The sequence below is a fragment of the Leptopilina heterotoma genome, unplaced genomic scaffold (assembly GCF_015476425.1).
Source record: "Leptopilina heterotoma isolate Lh14 unplaced genomic scaffold, ASM1547642v1 Lhet_212, whole genome shotgun sequence".
Classification (NCBI taxonomy): domain Eukaryota; kingdom Metazoa; phylum Arthropoda; class Insecta; order Hymenoptera; family Figitidae; genus Leptopilina; species Leptopilina heterotoma.
The window spans coordinates 763,395-784,020 of record NW_025110930.1 but is presented as its reverse complement, the minus strand read 5'-3'; the positions used below and the strand labels follow the sequence as shown (position 1 = coordinate 784,020).

The 20,626-nt window shown below is 26.3% G+C and overlaps 2 protein-coding genes, 1 long non-coding RNA gene and 1 other non-coding gene across 4 annotated transcripts; 1 reads left to right on the top strand and 3 right to left on the bottom strand.

The window, feature by feature from the left end:
* Positions 1–8,396: 8,396 nt before the first annotated feature.
* Positions 8,397–9,835, bottom strand: LOC122501649 (dynactin subunit 6). The gene is made up of 5 exons (XM_043611273.1): positions 9,606–9,835; positions 9,346–9,516; positions 9,139–9,266; positions 8,923–9,065; positions 8,397–8,618 (listed from the first exon to the last, which is right to left on the bottom strand). Exons 1-5 carry the CDS (start codon positions 9,653–9,655, stop codon positions 8,520–8,522), a joined length of 591 nt encoding a protein of 196 aa, XP_043467208.1. The 5' UTR covers positions 9,656–9,835; the 3' UTR covers positions 8,397–8,519.
* A 1,140-nt stretch (positions 9,836–10,975) lies between these two features.
* LOC122501650 lies at positions 10,976–13,607 on the bottom strand. Its single transcript, XR_006301580.1, has 3 exons — positions 13,536–13,607; positions 11,685–11,771; positions 10,976–11,221 (listed from the first exon to the last, which is right to left on the bottom strand). It is a non-coding gene; the product is annotated as an uncharacterized LOC122501650 (long non-coding RNA).
* A 3,489-nt stretch (positions 13,608–17,096) lies between these two features.
* Positions 17,097–17,169, top strand: Trnar-ccu. Its single transcript has one exon. It is a non-coding gene; the product is annotated as a tRNA-Arg (tRNA).
* Positions 17,170–17,294: 125 nt separating this feature from the next.
* LOC122501647 (nuclear localization sequence-binding protein-like) lies at positions 17,295–20,249 on the bottom strand. The gene is made up of 4 exons (XM_043611270.1): positions 20,111–20,249; positions 18,267–19,413; positions 18,052–18,190; positions 17,295–17,679 (listed from the first exon to the last, which is right to left on the bottom strand). Exons 2-4 carry the CDS (start codon positions 19,409–19,411, stop codon positions 17,443–17,445), a joined length of 1,521 nt encoding a protein of 506 aa, XP_043467205.1. The 5' UTR covers positions 19,412–19,413; positions 20,111–20,249; the 3' UTR covers positions 17,295–17,442.
* Between the last annotated feature and the right edge of the window lie 377 nt (positions 20,250–20,626).

Below are 20,626 nucleotides of genomic sequence, written 5' to 3'. Positions count from 1 at the left end.
GTAGATATTACCGTTGGGACAGACAGTCTGAGTAGTGCAGTCGCTAAAACTTTAAATCTTCAAGTGAACTAAATATTTTTTTGTTTAAATTTAAAAAAAAATTTACGATACTGGATTAAAAAAAAATTTAACATTTATTTCGTTAACAATGATTTTTTCACCGTAGACAGCAAAAATAATTGGCTCATACGTAGAAGTACAACTGGGGTTAAAAAGTACCCCAATATAGTTGTGTTGATATAGAATGTTGACATTTACTGCAAAATAAAATTATAAGTTATTTTCTTTGTTTTTTTTAATAAGGAAGAATGGATGATGAATGAATGATGGGATGAAAAATATGGTTAAGAAGTTACAAAAACCAATGGAAAAATTGCGAAAAATGCCTTAATTAACATTTGAGCCTCCGGAAAGTATAACCACGCACATAAAATTCTGACGCCCATTGAATTAGCATGGCGGTCAGAATTTTATGTGTGGTTATACTTTCCGGAGGCTCATTTTCTCTGGGGAATTTTTGTATACAAGTTGTGCTATCTATAATACAAAAAAAGAATTACAAGTTAGAAATATTAACAAAAACATCAGCCTTTATTTAAACATTTAAAATTTTAGAGACGTATTTTCAATCACGGTTTGATACCAAATTGGATAAAATTAGGATTTGATCCATAGCTTTGGTATACAAACTAATTTATACTTTAACCTGACACTCAAAAGGAACCCGGAAGGGGATTTTAAGAAGTAAAGATTGATATCTTAGCAAATTTGCTACTCAAGATCTTCACGGAGAAAAATATAAAGTAACTTTTTACTATACTTTTACAGTAAAACATTTATGGTTATTCATTTCTAGTAACTTTTACTACTTTAGAGTAAATTTTGTTACGTTCGAAGTAAATTTTACTAATTTTGCTTCCTCATAAAGGAAGCTTTGTATTAGCAAAATTTTGGATTGTCATTTTTTGACATATTTATAAATTTTTTTTATTATGCCTAATACTTTAGTACTTTATTATATATGCACAGGAAATCCCCGTATAAATGTTCTAAACAAATAAAAAAAGATTTCGACGTATTTTGAACTCCGAAGTCCAATAAACGGATTTTAAAAATTTGTCCCGATGTGTGTGTGTTTGTGTGTGTACTAACATTACATTTGCCTCAATATCTCAGAACAAGAAAGAGCTAAAGGCCTCAATTTTTTTTTAAATTGTAGGTCTCCCCGGGGGACATAAAATGAGAGTATTTTCAGCCCGATTCATGAAGTTTAACTATTTTTTTTTGCATTTTTCATTTTGTAAAAAAACGTTTTTTGGACGTAACTTAAAAAAATGTTAGGACACTTATAAATGTTTTTCTTTAGTTTTGTAGAGTTTTTTCACACGCATCTTTTGAGCCCTAATTAAATATTTTTCGTTCATATTAACCGGAAATATTAAACTTTAAAAAATCAAAAATTTTAGAAAATAAGACTTTTTTGAAAATGTTGTTGAAAAATGTAGAAGTTTAGTTTTGTTTTGTATTTAGTTTTGTAGAGTTTTTTCAGACGCATCTTTTGAGCCCCAATTGAACATTTTTTGTCCATATTAACCAAAGATATTAAACTTTTAAAAATCTAAAATTTTGAAAAATAAGTCTTTTATAAACATTTTTTTAAATTATGTAAAAGTAACTTCAAAAAATTATTACCAACTTGAAGAGCATTAAAAAACGCTTCGATTGACCTACTTTTTAACCTGATTCGGGCAGAAATTATGAAATTATTGGTATTTGAAAAATCAAGAATTGTGGAAAATATCATTTTTTCAACATTCTTGTTTATTAACTTATGTGTAATTATTAAACTATTATTACCATCTTATAGAATATATAAAAACACATTTTTTGGACCAAGATTTAATGATTTTTAACCCTTTTATAAAAAGTAATTCTTATATTTCAATTATTATTATTTTTATGAGGAAGCAAAGTGTTCATGAAATGAACACCAAAATTATAAAAATGTACAACTTGGCAGCGGTTTTACAAATATGTTCCTTGAAAGTAGTAAAATTTACTTCGAACGTAGCAAAATTTACTCCGAAAGTATAGTAAAAGTTATCAGAAATGATTAACCAGAAATGTTTGACTATAAAAGTAGTAAAAGTTATACATTATATTTTTCTTCGTGTTCCCCGAGTCAAAATTTAGACCCTCTTTTAGTTCTCCAAAAACCTCTTTTTAACCTCTTTTAAGCCTTTTTAAACTTCTAAATCCTCTTTTGAACCCAAAAACTGCAGAAATGGATTTTTCCGCACTATTAGAGGTTCAAAAAAGAAGTAAGGAGGCTTAAAAGAGGTCCGAAAAAAGAATTTTTTTAAATATTTCGAAAACTATAATTGGAATTTTTTTCGCAGAGTTATACTTTAATTGCCCTATAGAAGATCCAAATAATAGTTTTTGAATGATTTCAATAAATCTATTATTAGCATAGATAGAAATTTAAAAAATTTAAATTTCACAAAAATTTGAAATCCTCTTTTCAGCCTCTAAACATCGGAATATGGATTTTTCCGCATCGTTTTCAGGTTCAAAAGAGGTTTAAAAATAGAGGGTCTAAATTTTGACTCGGGTCATTATGAAGTGGTTCATTATTTCCGAGGCGCGCTTTGAAGAAATAAGGTAAAATATATGCCATATATAATAAATAAGAAGCAAATCATTTTAAAGTTATATGTTTGTATTTTTAATTATATCTGATTACTTAAACATCATTGACAGTCATTTAAATTGAGAGTTGATCACCTTTTTATATTTTCACTTAAAAATTACAAAAAACAACATTAATTTTTTTTTGCTTTTATCTTTTTTCAGCTGAGTAAAAATCAAGTTGAACTGCAAACCGGTGCTCTTCTAATATCTTCTATGCAGTTTTTGTTATTAGCATTTTTTGAATTTTATTTTACGAGGTAATCTTATAATTTTTTAAAAGTTGTTCAGATTTTTTATTCTCTCTTTATTGTTGAAAACCAAAATTCTTCTTTTCCATGTGGTCCCTTTTCATGTGCGGACGTTCACCCGCATATAACTTGCATGTTATACAATTATATATATGTATAGCTAATTTTTGCTAAATGTAATTACTCAACTTAACTGTCATATAATTTAAGCTTTTTTTTAGTATTTAAACGAATTTTGTAGGCTTTTAATAAATTTTGCGAGAGAACTGTGAAAAGTCAAAGACTCGTAACATGTCTTAACAACTCAATAAAACGTCAACCGCGCTGCGGTACTCATACGTGCGTGCGCTCCCCCATTTTTAGAAGTAAAACATATATAGAGCAGAATACATACATATATATGCACATGTTGTCCGCTGTTGAGGTGAAACCAAGATGCATGAAAATGTTTTCGTGGTATAATATGTAATATATTTTACAATCGAATGCTTCTTAGAAAAGTGCTTCTTTAAATTCTAAACGGTCTACAAACTTCACTTTAACTCTTTCTTCATACTTCCAAATATTTTATTTTTCATAACTATTTGTTGCTGCAGTTGATAAAATTCAAAAACTATGTGGACTTTCTTCTTTATGTACCAAATCAAAATTCAATGTTTTTAAAACATGGAAAAAAAATTTGTGGAATGTATTTAAATGTAATATTATATAAATATCTGATAGAAAATATCCGAGTATAAACGTATGTTATAAATGATTATTTGTTCATTGACAATTAGTGGTCTTTTTTTAAGCGCAATATTTAACATTTAAATACTCAGACGACTTGTTCATGACCTCTGCGAAGTCTGTGTCGACTTGGATAGAACGCATTTTTGTTTTTGACGAAAAGCGTCAGACTGCACTGTTAAGCACGTGTGGCTCATATCGTCCGTGACGCTTTGCTTAAATGCTTGATGACTCGAACCTCCGAACATCCTTTGGTTTTGTTACATATTTTGTCTCTCATAGTCATGCAGAAAATTTTTTAAATAACCGTATAAAGATTTAAGATGGAATACTTTCTCACATTTTTGCTTCTTTTTATGAGATATTTAAATATATAAATATCTCACAAAAAGAAGAAAGAAGAAAAAATTTCGTGCGGTCTTTAAATATATATACGATCATATATTATTATTAAAATCACACGTATTGGTTAAATGAAAATTAAATGCAAAATTTCGATTATTGAAATATAGGAGAATTAGTTTTTCAATTTATCTATAAAATAAAATATTACATTGACGCTTGCGTGCACTTTAATAAAATGAATGGTTAGCAAATTAGTGGGCGTTAATATTCACCGCGTTTCAGGTTCTAGTAATGGATTGACATGCTCTTGAAAATCGACATCACTTACCAGTGCACGCTTTACGAACATCACGCTCACTTTTCGTTGCAAATTATAAATGTGGGATATTGCGAATGTTACGCACGCTCATGCTTATGCACACGCTATTATTTTTACCTTCAAAATAATAAGAACAAATTACTAGAATCATTTCCGAATGATACATACATGTACGTATATATTTATTTATATGTAAAGACCGATTTGAATTGAATACATATGTAGAACCTTCTCTCCCCGATCTATTGCAAATATTAAATTCATTCATATGCGAAAAAATACTTCTGAAAATATGAGAAAATGTAAGATGTTATTTTAAGAAAATCGAATGTTAATAATATTAATATTATTAAAATATGAAAATAATTTATTAAATATCTTTCTCTCTAAATTTGAACTATAGTAAAAATGTTTACTGAATTAGTGACTGACTTTTTCTTTTGAATTAGTAAAGTTTACTAATAAATTGGTATAGAAATTACTATTTATTTTATTAGTAAAATGTCTCAATTTCAAAAGCAAAAAGTTAGTCACTAAATTCAAATTAGTAAACAATGTTATTAATTTAAATTTACAGTTACGAAAAAAGATTTTTTAATTTGTCAAACTGTTAAGTGCATTATTATTTTTACTATGCATAAAATATTTTTGTGCCTTAAAAAATTTCCACCTGGAGTAGAAATTTTTTCTATAAGGTGCACGCTTCGTCACCATCATTTCATGCCTAATTTAGGCCACGTCTCATTTCCACTTAAGATTCTAAAGTACTTTTACTGAAAATAGCTTCATACACATATCGGGTGATTAATTTGACACAGACGAAGGTCCCTCGTTAAGACTAATTATTTTGGTGTACGCAGCTTTACTGAGATCGTGTGGAAAATATATAGACGAATACTGAAAGTTTTATTAAGTAAAATCTAAAAAATTGAATTAAATTTTAACTCATTTTATTATTGCATGTTATTTTTTGTTCATTCCGCTAATAATGATCAACGTTCAATTATTAATAAATGTCAACAATTAAATATTACACAACATAAAACATATATTTACGCACATAAAAACAATATAAAAATAAATATGAATTGTATTAACTTTTTATGAAAAAGAAAAATATATACCCCACAATTCCAGAAAGTGCACATGACAAGATCGGGACAAAAGATGCAGTGAACATGTCAGATTTACTGTATCATAGAAATTATTTCTTCCAAACGTCATCACACATGAATGAACGCATAAATACGTGTAACGGGTATGGTTAAATATAATGTATACTCTTATGGCACATTTACCCTAGAAAAGTGGTAAACTTGTGAAATATTTTTTCAAATACGTGGGTTATATTTTTTTAAAAATTCGATGCACCTCACAGCTCATATATTAATAGCGAAGAGTGAAACATACCAAACAAAAGAAACTACGATGTAATATGTTTATCCTATACATATTTTATTTTAGAGAGATAGGCCAGTATTGAATATTGGTACCAGAAAAAACTTACATGAACGTAATATTAAATATACATTTTAATTTTACAGTCTTTAATAATTATCTGTGCATTTTGTTAAAAGTCGTTTCTAAATTATCGCATGAAATTTTGATCTCAAAAAAGATATATTTAAATTAAAACTTGTTAAATATTTTTGCCTATTTAAAATTGAACAGAATCTTTATGCTTCATGATTTTTCCAAAAGTTTTAAGATATACAACGTAGAGACTTAGTATGTTAAATATTTATATTTTTTATTCGTGTGGTTAAAGAATGATAACGGCAGATTATATTTGAAGAAGTAGGCGGCACCGACGTCAAATTGACGAAGAGTGCTCCTGTGTGCGTCGTGGCAAATTAATTTCAGTATTAATAGCTGACATCTTATTTTCTTACATATCTTTTTTCGCTCCAAGACAAGAAGGTTGAACGCATTTGTGCTCGCGCTAATGCTTGCAGTAGGAAAAAAAAATTCTTTATACTTTATAATAATCTCTTCAAATTTTGTATATTAAAATGTGAATATAATACACTTTCTCAAAAGAATTTGTCAATATATTTCTTTTACAATAAAATGGCAATAATTTATTCTATGAATGATACGAAATATCCCACTGGAATATATAGAATGATTAATTTTAAAAATATTTCTTTTCTGTTCTATAACTGTTTTATTTCAAAATAAATTGATAATAATTTATTGACGGAGCAAACTGGACATTTAGCGTATAAATATATATCATATTATTGATGTTATAGCTTAAGATATATATATGTATATGTATTTTTCTTGTAACATATGAACTATTCAGATTATAAATTAAAATTTAATATCTTTCTTGTTCTGAAAAGATATGCATATAATTCTTTTAAACTTTCATAGTTTTTTACGACGAAACAAAATAATGTCAAAGTAGAAATATTTTGTTTATTGAATATTCCTTGGAATATTCCCTACATTGTTCTAAAGGTCGAATGTTTGAATATTCCTAAAATGAGGATAGAATATTCCGCAAGAATGTGATGAATAGAACATTCTGTGTTATTGGATATTTTATAATTAATATGCTTGACGGCGGTATTTAACATAATTTCGATGAGTAGGAGCAGCTCTATTATTCCAACAAAATCTTTATATACATATATACATATCGTTGTAAACGACGCGACATTAGCATAACTTCCCTTTTGTATTTTACGGATGGTTTACCCTCAGAGGGAAAGGATAAAAGAATCGATTCTTATGTTTACAAAAGAAAGAATCAAATGTTTCTTAACATTATTTCCTGTGCGAAAAATGCTTTTCTTCTAACATTTCCTACCAAATATGTCAATAAGTTTTAATTTTAATATAAAGAAATTCATAAATTAACGCAAAAAAAATTTTTTAAATTACCGAAAAGTATAAATAATCCAATAAAGCGAAGGAATTCACATATTTTTTTGAGATTGAAACTAATTTTAAATACTCATCCAGAGATTAGGTATCCAAAGGCATAACAATAACGATAAAAAAAAGTTATCAGAAATTTTGAAATTGAAATATATATTCGTACTTTTCATTAATAGAAGAGTTGTGCTTATTCTCGAAACTAAGTAGACGCATATATGTATACACTTATAACAGGGGTTGTATTAACAATAGAAACGTTAAGCGAAGCTCAAATTTGCAATGCTTGTCATTTGTGTGCAACTCCAGGGTGAAGCTCGTGTCTGCCGTTTTGACATTGCGATTTAACCAGGGGAGTAGAGATACCCCAGGGTCTGTCCGTCAACGCTCGTCACACCAATTTATTACTTATGATAATATTCAGAAACGATTTTGATTTATGTCATGTAGACTGTATTAGGCAAAAAATATTTTAAAAGCAATCTTGAAACAAAAGAATTGTACTAAATAAAATTTTCTTGAGGAAAATATTATTGTATATATACATACACAGTAAGAATATCCTATTAATTTACGATGAGTCTTAAATTCAGCAGTGCCTGCTGACAAGGAAAAATCTCCAACAAAAATGCAAATTCAATTTTTCCAGAAAATTTTTTTAAACAGTGTATTTTCTTACGTATTTTTATTCATTTTTTCATCAACTTCAAATATATACTCAAAATTCTTTTCGAGGGTTAAAGTTAAATGTAAAAATTTTCATTAATTTTAATAATTTTTTTATTTTGCGAATACTTGATAAATTTATATGGCTGACTGATACACGAAAATAGTTTTAGAGCCGACTTTGAAGTTTTTATAATTTTTGAATAAAATACTTGTATTGTTATTATTGATCTTTATTCCAGCCTTTTCATATCTTATTCAATATTGATGAACGAGAAAATGACATTATTATTTGACTAAAGACATTTATAATTATTCTTAAATAGTGGTTAGAAGAAATAATTAAAATAGTAGTGAATATTTCAATTTATTTCTGTAAAATGAAAATGCTTTTAAAATAAGTGCCTCAAACAAGCGTCGTCTAAGGATAGGTGTAGGTAGTTCCATCTACAAGTGGAAATTTGAAGAAGATTCAACTTTTACCGACCAAGCAAATAGAAGCGAGTAGGTACTGCATATAAAAAAGGTATTTTATTTTATAATATAAAACAAACATTTATAATTAAATATTAGTATCTAAATTACAAAGTAAGAACAAAATAAATATCTTAAAAATAATAAATGACGATCTATTATACAGATGGTTCAGTTTTTAATTTCATATTAGGTTTTCGAAGATGATGATAATTCGGTAGTACCCGCATTAAAAAATCCAATTGTCCAACTTGAGGCTAGAAAAATTACATATATTATTGCTTAAAGTCATTATAACTAACACTAAATACTAGATTTATACCCATTTAAAAAAGCTCTTGAAATAAACTTTTTTCTTTCTCTCTAAGAATTAGTAGAATTCTACACTAAAAAATAATAAAATTTTACTAAGTTTTTAGTTGAATTTCACTAATTGTTTGTCACTAATTTAGTGGACGATTTTTTATTAGAATCTTTCTACTAATTCAGATTTAGAGTTAATTTAATTTTTATATTCAACGATGTTTTAATTGTAGTTTTTGAGAATAGTATGTCACTTACATATGGTTTATCACTCATTTCTCTACGCTGACATTGGCTTCCATAAACAATCGTATTTTCGGGTAAAATTTCCGATTCTGATATAGAGCAAGCAGCACCAATTATGCAGCCGTTGGTCAATTCAACTTCTCGACCAACAAATGCTGTAACAACCAATTAATTGCATTAAAAATTGCTTTCCTTAAATATAATTTAATTTTCTGAATACTGTCATACCTTTCGTTTCTAGAATATTATTGTCCCCGACTTTACTCGCTTCACAAATGCTGTCTACTTCAAAAACATTATAATTCCCGATAATTTGAACTGGTACTGTTGTAAGTCTTGGAGCATCGTCAGGTAATCTGTAAAAAAACAATTTATTTGATTCTAACCTATCAAATACTGATGATAGTAATAAAATGATAAACTTGATATATTTACTTGTTGACTATTGTTGCCATTTCTTCAATAATGTTTCCTTCGCCTATGATAATAGGGCCTGCTTCTGCCAGAATAATTGCTTTGGGATGAATGACAGTTCTTGGGCCAATTGTTATGTCGCCTTTAAGAATGCTTTCATCACAAACTACTGCTCCAGCGGCAATTTTTAAACTGTCATGAAATTTAATAAGTTTAAGAAGAATTATTTACTGAAAATTTTGTCAAGGTTTTATCTAAAAAGGACTTGGTTTTTTACTTACTTTGATCGTGGACTAGAAGTTGAAACATTTGATATACTGATATTGGACATGGTTATTGCTTCTCTTGTTTTTTTGCTTTCAAGTATTTCAGATGCTGCTGTCCTTTTTTTACTCAAAACTGTAAATATGAAATGATTTTAACTTGAGTTGCAATAAATTATTGCAGAATGCTGAATTGACGGCTAGCAGCTGATTTTGTTTGGTTAGATTTCTATACTGCTAGTTCTTAGTATTGTCGCTAGAGACGCTGTTAAACTTTTTATACTTTTCAAATTCTCTTGTAGGTTGTACACGAAGTACACATTCTAGTATTTTATTATAAATTACTTGCTTTATTTTGAAAAAAGACGGTGATTTTGCAAAATTTATTTTAAAATTCATATATTTGTTTTTTTTAAATTTTATAATAAGGTTGTATTGTGTTTTTCGCTAGAAATACATTTATTTTTAAAGCGTAATTAAATTGCAGAAATCTTGTGTACTATAGCACCTATACGCATAATAGGTATAATATGCATCCGACTGTATTTAAAAATTAACAAAGGATACAATAAGAAATGGAAATAACTTCTCAATGGTTTTAAACGTGTTGAGATGATACAAACAGCCTTTCCGTTATGGAACAAAAGACTTTTCGAGTATAAGAGAACTGTTCGTAACGTGAATAATATTGATTATATGTATCTAGCGCTACCTTGAGTTTTGTATGGTTTAAAATTTCATTACATAAAAATAATTTTTTATGTATTTGCCATAGTTTAAACAATAAATACTTACCACACAGAACAATATTTTTCAGGAATTTCGTAAAAAGTTATTTGCACTGAAAATTTTCAAAATAACTATGTGTAGAAAAATGTCATCAATTTAGAGGATTTATTTATCAAAATTTATTAATTATTATTTTATTTGTTTATTGTTTAATTTTATTTATTTATCAAATTTATTTATCAATGTAAAATTGACGTTAATGGACAGAAAACTTTGCAAATTTCCAAAAAAATATTGCCTAAAATTTTGAAAGTAATTAACCTATTTTGGAGAAAATAATTTCTTGGGTCATTGCCATGTAGAAACTTGAAATAATTAGTCGAATAATAATATGAAAATATTAAATAATGTTTTTCAAATAATTATTTATTGTGCTGATTCTATTCCGCAAATGATGAAGTTAATGTCAAATTGTGGTAGGTTAAATTAAAGTTTATATTTATATTGCGTTATATTTATATTCTAAAAATAACAGATATAACTTTGTTAAAGTATTATAATAATAATATCAAAATAAACATATTTATTGTTTTCTGAATACCGAACAAAAAATTACTTACAATAACAACACTAGATATAAATTTATTACTTTCTCAAGATCTGTAGAATGAAATTTATATTTATTCTTATTTTAAAATTTTACATAACCAAATGTTGATGCTGTTGTTGATTGTTGTTGATTTAAGCGACATCCACAAAGAGAGCAACTCCATGACAGTGAAATTGTACCATACTGTCGATGGTTAGCTCTCTTTATAAAAATCGTGCTTTTTGATTATCCTCAATTTCTTCAGCATACGTGTATACTTGAAGCATCACCTTCATAAGATCATTCCCTTATATACCTTAAAAATATTAACATATTTAATAATAATTATTTTTAAAATTCAATGCTTTTAATTTTTTTTCACCTGTAAATTTAATATTTACAAAATATTCGATTTAGAAAAAAAATTGAATACTTTATTTAAATTAATTTTACCATTGCTTGTCTCAGATTACGAATCCATCTATATAAACTAAAATTCTCTCAACCTAAATAACTATTATTATACATATTATAGAAAATTATTTTTTTTTAAAAACTACTGAAGTGGATTCTGAAAGTATAATGAACTTGTGGGTATTTTTTTGAACTATAGTTTGCCTGAAATTAAAATGATTTAAAAATAAAGTTCTACATAATTTAAAGCATATACGTTTTTACTGCTAAATATAAAACTAAGGGGGCAGGAAGTGTTTTCCCTTGAGCATGAAACCAGTCCAATTATCAGGGAAGTGCGAGCCGTTTTTCTGTTTAGCACCCACCTGATTGCACATAACCTTTCATGCCAAACACGTGTTAGCTCGTGTCCAGTGTATTATTATTAACATTTTCGCACCATGTGGTTTCAACTAAAAACATGCAAAAATTCATTACAGTTAGAGTTTAATAAAACTAATTTTCTCACAAAATTTACATGAATTTAGTTTAAAAACATATGTCATTGGTCTTAACCAAACAATATAAAATTGAGACCTTATTAAATTTCAGAAAAAAACATGTAAAGAATTGAATATGTTATATTTAATTCAGTATATATTAATATTAACAAATTTAAAAGCAAAGAGTCTGCTTATTTCTAATTTTGAAAGTAAATAAAAGATTGTAACATTTACTTCTTATTTGTGCAGATGATATTTTCTAAAAGCATCTGCACAAACAACTAAAAAAATGTCTACTTTGAATAATAAATATATTAAATACACATATTTTCATATAAATGCTTTCTGTGTACTTACAAGAATAGAAAATATATAGAATAAAATTTTCAAAATTAGATTAATATTTGTAAACTTTTAAGAGAAAAGTCTAAATTTTTTAATGCACGGATCAGCTATATCTAAATTATAGAATTATTTTTGAATCCTATTATGTATCTATATAATAGACGAGACAATAAATTAATGACTTTAAAGAACGTTATGAATACAATAATTTACTTTTTTCTGAAGAATAATCGTCGCTTATAGCTGTGTAGTCTTATCAAAAGTGATAAACGAAACACAATATATCTGTACAAAAGAAATGTAATGATATCTGATTTACTATCTGGAAAAATGTGCAAATGAAAATTCAAATAACATAAAAAATATTGTGAGATGTATTAACATAATATATTCGCAATAATTTAATTTTAATATTGTGTTTATCATTTTTATTTAAGGAATTATTTGAAGAATTATTTAAAAAATTATTTAAAGAATTCATGCTTCTTTATTATATGTAAATTATTAACATTCAATGAATTTTAATTTAAATTGAACAAAAAAGAATAAACTCAGATTAATACAAATCGTTTATTACTTCTTATTATGTAAAAATCTTGTCTATTATATAATCCTTAAGTAATTAATAATTAAATTTTATTGAGTAAAAGATGTAAAAGATTATCAAGTAAAGTTTAAAATTATGTTTACTTAAAAGGTAAAAAGAAACTTTGAGTTTATAAGGTCTTTTTATTGAAAAGAATGACTTTTTAATACTATCGTAATTTTTATAACACCCTATAAGCTCATACACTCATTTAAGATTATTCTAAGTATTTTGTAAATTATTACTCTCTGGAAAAGACAGCTATTCTCTATTATCAGTTAGTATGTGATAACGAATTGATAGCACAGTTCCTCAACAGGTATACACATACATTACCGAAAATCATCTGTAAGCAACGCGACCGACACTGATAAGCTGATTAAATATAGCGCAGTGAAAAGAAATGATTATGAAATCACCATCATATTTTAAACTTTTTTTAAGAAAAATTTCAAGAAAAGAAATTTTTTAAAGTAAATTTGAAGTAGAACGCGATTTTTATAAGTTTTTTTTAAATTTTCTTTGTATTTAATGAAAAATTTTAAAAATTGTTACTTAACTGAAATTGTTTCGTCTGAGACAATAAATAAATTTTTTGATGAATTTATAAAAAAATGTTAACTCTTATTAGATAAATTTTGTATTTTAAATTTTTAACTGATATAGAACATTTTTCTAACAAAAAAAGTAAAAACAAAGGAAAAACAATGGTTGACTTATTTTTAATTGAATAATTAGTAAATATTTATTTGTTTACTAATTGTAGAACAACATAACAAACAATATAATAATTTAACACTTACCGATTTTTTTTCTCTTTTTTTTAAGAACAGAAAGAAATGATTCAGGTCCTGTACAGGTGTGATGTGAACGAGAACGAATAAGAATATACATGACGTGGACATGGTTCTCCGTTTTATATACCTGCTTGAACGTCACAGGTGAATTTTCTTATCAGTTCATGTTACAGTTCCAATCCTTCTACTTTGAAGTTAAAAAGTCTTATTGTCTAATATCTTTTCATGACTATATTCATAATTAGGTTATTAAATTACACCATTTATAATTATCAAAATTTCTTTTCTTATTCTTGAGAAATCTATATTTATTAATATTTTCCTATCTTTAAACAGTTTTTTTCGATAGAATAAGTCGAAAATTTTTATTTGTTTATAATTTTAAGTGTATAAAGTAGAAAAATAATTTTACAAAAAGGACTCTAGGTTTATATTTTTTATTGGATGAGTAACTTCTTGGACGCGGTTGAGTTTGCAATGTTTGTTTTGTCCATTCACCCGGTTAATTTTGAGAAATCGAACACTTCCTAAGAGGTGAAAGATTTAGATAAAAAGTCAAGATATTTCTTGAACTACTGACTGTGAGGTAAAAATATTACAAAGTTCTAAAGAAGGTGTAAATGGGAGCAATTTTCTAAATTACATTTCAATTTGTATATTGTAATCAATATTATTTTAATGATCCACTTTAATAATTTTTTTTCAAATACAATTTTCGTAATGTAAATATTCTGATCACAAAAGTCATTACAAAGAACCCCTTTTTTATCCCCTTAAATTAATAATATTAAAAATTAATAAAATAAACACCTGAAATCATATATATTTTCCCTTTAATCTCTTTTAATAACAAAAATTTACAGAAAAACATAAAATTTTTTATATACAAGAAAACAAATATAAAATAGTTTTTACCACTTACAAAGTAAAACCTAAACTTTTTGGAATTTCTGACAACTTATTGTACTATTTCTAGAATAAATTTTACTAAGTTAATAGTATATTTTACTATTTTTTATTACAATTTACTTTGGAAATCCTGATTTTTAATAGCAAATATTACTTTTTCCTTGTAGTTAACTTTTTGTGGGCAAATTATTTAAATTGTCTTCTAGGGTAGTAAAATTTGTTATTAAAAGTTATTATTTACAAAATAAATTTTATTACTTCTGAGGTAAATTTTTCTAATTTTTATCAAGAAATTTTCTTTGGAAATACACAACAAAATTTATTCTAGAAATAACAATTTTTAATAGTGAATTTTATTTATTTTGGAGGCAATTTTATCAAGTTCGAAGTAAAGATTACTAATTTTTACAGGAATTTACTTTGAATATAGTATAAAATCTATAGAATTTTAAAATAAAAGTAGCGTTACAATAATTTGTTGCTTAATTTGCAAAATAGCTTTTTTTAATCTGAATCAGACTTTAAAAATATTAAAATCCCCATTTTTATTTATAATATTAAATGAAAAAATTTCATTTAATTTTTGCGATATATTACACCATATATTTTTTTATTTCTTCATAAACTTAAATACGTACATGAATTTAAAAATAATAAACAGCTCTTAACTCTTTAAATTTCTGTCTTTAATTCATCTAGTTTTCGACGAAGTAAATTATTTTGAATTTGTAAACTTTCTATTTCATTTTTCATAGCATCTTTTTCACGATCCCACTTACTTTTTTTATTTTTAATATCGACCTCACTATTTGATAACTGACTTTTTGTAGATTTTAATTCATTCTAAAAATAAAGGAAGAAAAAAGTTGTATTATTTGCCAATATTCATAATTATGTCTATAATTATGTCTAATCAAAAAAGATTCAAATAATTAATTAACTAAATTATAATAAATAAATTAAAATCCAAATAATTTTTTTCTATCTGGCAAAAAATCAATTTTGGTGTTAAAATTATAGCCCACAATTTTTCGTAAACATATTTATGAACTCACATATAATTCTTCTATTACATGATCATTAGGAATTTTCTTTTCATTTAACAGCGCAATATTCTTTTTCGCTCCGTCTAATTCGTTCTCCAACATCGTTATTCTCGCTTTAGATGCACTTAATTTTGTTTTCACATTTTCTAATGCATTTTCCAATTGTTTTGATTCAGTCGTCAAAGTTTCAATTTGCTGTTTCCTTTTTTTCTCCAAATTTCGTAAATCATGATCTAATTTCAAATGATGATGATTTATAAATTATTTAACATTGAAAGAATAAATTAAATTAAAAATAAATTTTCTTTCTGGTGCAGAGAAAATCTAACCTACAGTTTTCCTATAAGACGATACTTTTTACGATTTAGTCACTTCTTGTTTTAAAGATAAATTTATATCTTTTAAAACTGAAATTTCATCAGTTGCCTGATTTACTTTTTCATTTAGTATTTGAATCCTTTCATTCTTTCTTGAAAGCTGTTTCTTTAAATTTAATATAGCATTATCCTTAGAGAATGAATTAGACGCTACATTATTTACTTTATTTATTTCACTTTCCTGAATTACTTCTTTAGGATTTACATTATTTTCGACATCTGTTAGAATACTTAGAATTGAACTTTTAGAAGTAGACGATTTTAACATTTCTAATTTTTCTTCTACATCCTGTAATGACTTTTGTAAACAACCATTCTCCGATGTTATTTCCTGCAAGTCATCATCAATAAAAATATGTTATTGAAATTTCGAGAATGTTCAGAGTAATTTTTATTTATTATATTTGTAGAAAGCTAACCGCGCACATGAATTTTTTTTCGAAGGAATTTATTAAGTGAATGAGGAAACACAATATCACTTGGAAATGCTTCCTAAAAAATGAAATAAACAATGCGGGTAATTTTTCAAGTATAATTAACGAAACTCCAGTTGTATAAATATACTTCAGTGTAAGTTATATATTATCTTCAAAATTGAAAGAATTATTTGATATTTCTAGTGACAGATCTCCACTCTTGGTCAAAAACATATTTCCTTTAATTCTTTGATATATTTACTTATATGACTTTATTTTATCAAGAAAGAACAAATACATTTTTATAACAAGCATCTTCTCATTTGAAGTAACATTTATTAAGAAAAAAGAAGAATTTCATGCACATGAACTGACATGAACTTTATGATCAAGGCGTTGCTAAGGAAGATAAAGATGTGAAATTAGGTACACGCAGACGCATTCAAAAATTTTCTTTCTTATTAGAAAATAAATACAAAAATTTAGTCACCTAATTAAAATATATATTTTGGAATTTAATCGTTATAAGACAAAAATTATAAAAAAAGGATCGAATTGCTATTGGTTGCCATGACAATGATTTCTTTAATAAATCAACATTAATTTTAGAATGCGCAGTTTTCTAATATTGTAATTTAGCATTACACTATGTATTAGAAAATTAAATCAATTATATTTTCACATGCCCCTTTAGCTACTTTTTAGTTACAAGTTATAAAATTAAGTTTTTTTTAATTATACTAAATTTTTTGAAAATTGAAATTTGGTACTTTATTTCTATGAAATGATGACGGTGTATTTTCATGAAAACTTGTAACAGCCCCTGTGGCCTAATGGATAAGGCATCGGTCTCCTAAACCGGGGATTGTGGGTTCGAGTCCCACCAGGGGTAAGGAGATTTTATTTTTTTATTTTAATAAATCACAGCTCTTTACATATTCCTATATGAATAATATTAATGTTAATAAATTCCATGTTAATAATTGTCAATTTCCCTTATGATTAAAAAAGCTCTGATTTTAAGAAATAAAGTTTAATTGTTTGTAGTAAATTTTTTATGGCATAAGGCAGAATATTGCAATTTACACTTATATACATTTACATATATACGAATATAGAAAATTGCGGAAATTACAAAATTAGAGAACTTATAAATACAAGATTTCTAATTAGCTGTACTTTTTATTTCAGAACCCTGATTTTTTAAGTGCTTTCGTCGAAAGTTACGTTGATCATTTCGTTTCTTACTTCCCGCTAATAGTCCTGCTTTGCGAAGTGCGTGTAATTTTTTATTTTTTGCTACGACTTCTTGTTTATTTTTGATGTTCTTTGATCCTGTTTGAGTGTATTCCACTTTTATTTTGAAGCCTTGAAGATTTGTGTGATGTAGAGACAGTGCTTTCTGTAAAATTGTATAATTTTTAAATAATTAATATTTATATTTGTCTGCTGCTTATTATCTTTAACAATTTTTTCAAAAACTTTTATTTTTTTAAATATTTTTAAAAGGGGTGAATAAGCGTGAATAAAACTTCAGCTACAGAATGTTTAATTTAAAATTTTAATTTTTAGTAAAATATAGAATAAAAATTTAAAAAATTAAAAAAAAAACAGTAGGTGGTATTGAAATGCGTCATATTGAATTTCTAACATCAAGCATACTGAAGCCATTAGGCCAAATAGAAAGAATTAAAATTTGTTTTTTTAAATATTAATAATAATTATCATTATGGAGTCAAATGTATTTGTATTTGATAAATAATTGTGAATTTACCTCATAGTCTACGCTGTTGGTAACTTCCACGTAAGCAAAACCACGTGGCTTCTTTGATCCTTTTTCGGTTGGAATACGGACACTAATGACTTGACTGACTTTTTGTAGAAAATGCTTCTTTATATCCTCAACAGTTGATCTGCAATAGAAATAAAATATTTAACTGCTTTTCTTAAAATTTTTTATTAAAATTATATTAAATAAAATTTACTAACTGGAATGGAAGATTTCCAACGAATAATACGTATCTCTTCTTCTTCTCCGAACCTTCTTGTTTTGAAGCATTTTTATTATCATTTTTCTGTTGCTTTTGTTTGATTGGTTTTTGAACAGTTTTTTTCAAATCATCATTTTTTGTGTTATTTAAACTTTCAGTTTTCAACTCCTTCATTTCATTATTTTGTTGAATATCTTTGTCACTGGAATTATCTTCCTCGTCACTTGCATTGCTCTCATTCTCATCCATCAACTGACTAGACTCTTCAGGACTATCATCTTCACTTTCATTTTCAACCATTTCACTTTCTTCGTTATCTTCCTCACTTGAGTCTTCTTTATTTTCAATTAATATTTTACTGTTCTTTGCAGTCTGGGATTTTTTTTTGTTCTCTGATTTTAATGAACTTTTTGCCTTATTTAATTTGACATCTTTTTTTTTAATTTTTTCATTCCTACTAACAACTAGAGTTTCAATTTCTTGACTTAAATTATCTTCTTCAGAAGATTCTTCATCTTTATGTTCTGATTTATCAACAGTTTGTAACTTAGATTTTTCCTGTTTCATCATCTTCTTTTGACTCTTTGTGAGTTTTGGTTTTTCCGATGGTGGTGATGAAATTCCCTGCACATCGAGTAACTTCCTTTTGAACGCACGTAACTTTCTTTTTGCAGTTTTACTTATGTTTTCTCGACCTTCAATTTCAGCAATTTTTGCTTGTATAGATTCTAAAGGTACATCACGCACTTTAAACTGACCATGATCTTTCCTCATCTGTTTTCTTTTTTCCCGTTTCGCTTGCCTAGCTTTTAGATCTTTTATTTTTTCTTTTATTTGCACATTTTTTACCTCATCACTATTAACATTAACTTCGTCATCACAAGAATTTGTTGAGGATTTATTTTTATTTAATTTCTCCGTATTTTCAAGATTTTTCTTCTTTTTTGTTTTTTTAAGTACTGATGTATTATTAGGTTGAGAAATTTCCGTTAAGTTAGATTTCTTTTTCTTACTGATGTGGTTTCCTTCAGGATTTAGATGAGGTTGTTTCATTTTTTTCTGTTTCTGACCTTCATTTGAATTCTTTACATCTTCTTCTCCTCCCAGTTCATCAATACTTCGTTTCTTTGTTTTATTCTTCATGTCTGTAAACATAAAACATTTTAATATAAAATAATTTCTTTAGAAATTTGAAAATATTTCCATACTCTCTAAATTTGAATTAGTCACTGATTTTTTGCTTTTCAATTAATTTTATTCAATTAATTTTATTAGTAAATAGTAATTTCCACTAATATATTAGCCAAATTTACTAATTCAAAAGCAAAAAGTTAGTCACTAATTTAAATTAGTAAACGTTTTTAGTATAATTCAAATTTAGAAAGTATTGATTGCAATAAAAATTAAAAATTTTAATTTAATATTTAGAAACTTTACATTTAATTTTTTTGCTACGTAATAAAATTTAAATTTGGAGAAGAAATAAATAAATTTCGTTTATAAACGTTTATTTTTATGTTCCTAAAATTGGATAAAACATGTTCGAGTTATAATATGAAGTTTATTTTAGAAAAAAGCATTTTCTTTCTTCATCGTTAAAGAAGATATTAAGATATTCTTTAAACTTTAAAAAAAATTGTAATTATTATAATACTATCTTTTCATTAAGAAAATAGTGATTGTTTATAATAAATCAACACCGCATCCGGTATCCTCAATTTGATTATTATACTATCATTAGACAGTTTAGTTTATAGCAATCAATTAGAATAAGTTAGTATGCAATTTTAAATTAATTTAAATTTATTATTTTTAAAACCAGTAATATTTTTAAAGACTTACCGAATTATTTTAGTTTATTAAATGCAATGGTTCAATAACGTGTTCGGAAGATTCAGTCCATAGACAACAAGCACAATGTAGAGGGGTAAAGTTCAGAATTGTAGTACGATCCCTGTTATTTCTACATCCTCATGCTTCAGGGTGGAGTCCCATGACAGCGTTTTGCGTTGCGTCGTAATGGGAGAGAAAAAGACGCAAATATACGTTTGCTGCATTCTCTCTTATTACAACGCAACTCAAAACGCTGCCATGGGACTGCGTCCTCAAACTTCCCCTCCTTTCTCTCCACTGTTAAGTGCGGTTCAGGAGATGATTGCACGCAGAAAATATTTTAAAACTAAAACTTTTAACTATTTGAAATTTCTACTAATTTTTAGCAATTATTGTCATTTTCCAAGTAAATTGCACTAAAATTAACTTTAGAAATGCATAGTACAAAAACTATCAGAAGTGCTATTACGAATCAGAAGTCTTCAGGAGTGATAATGATGATGATGATGATAATGTAGAATATTA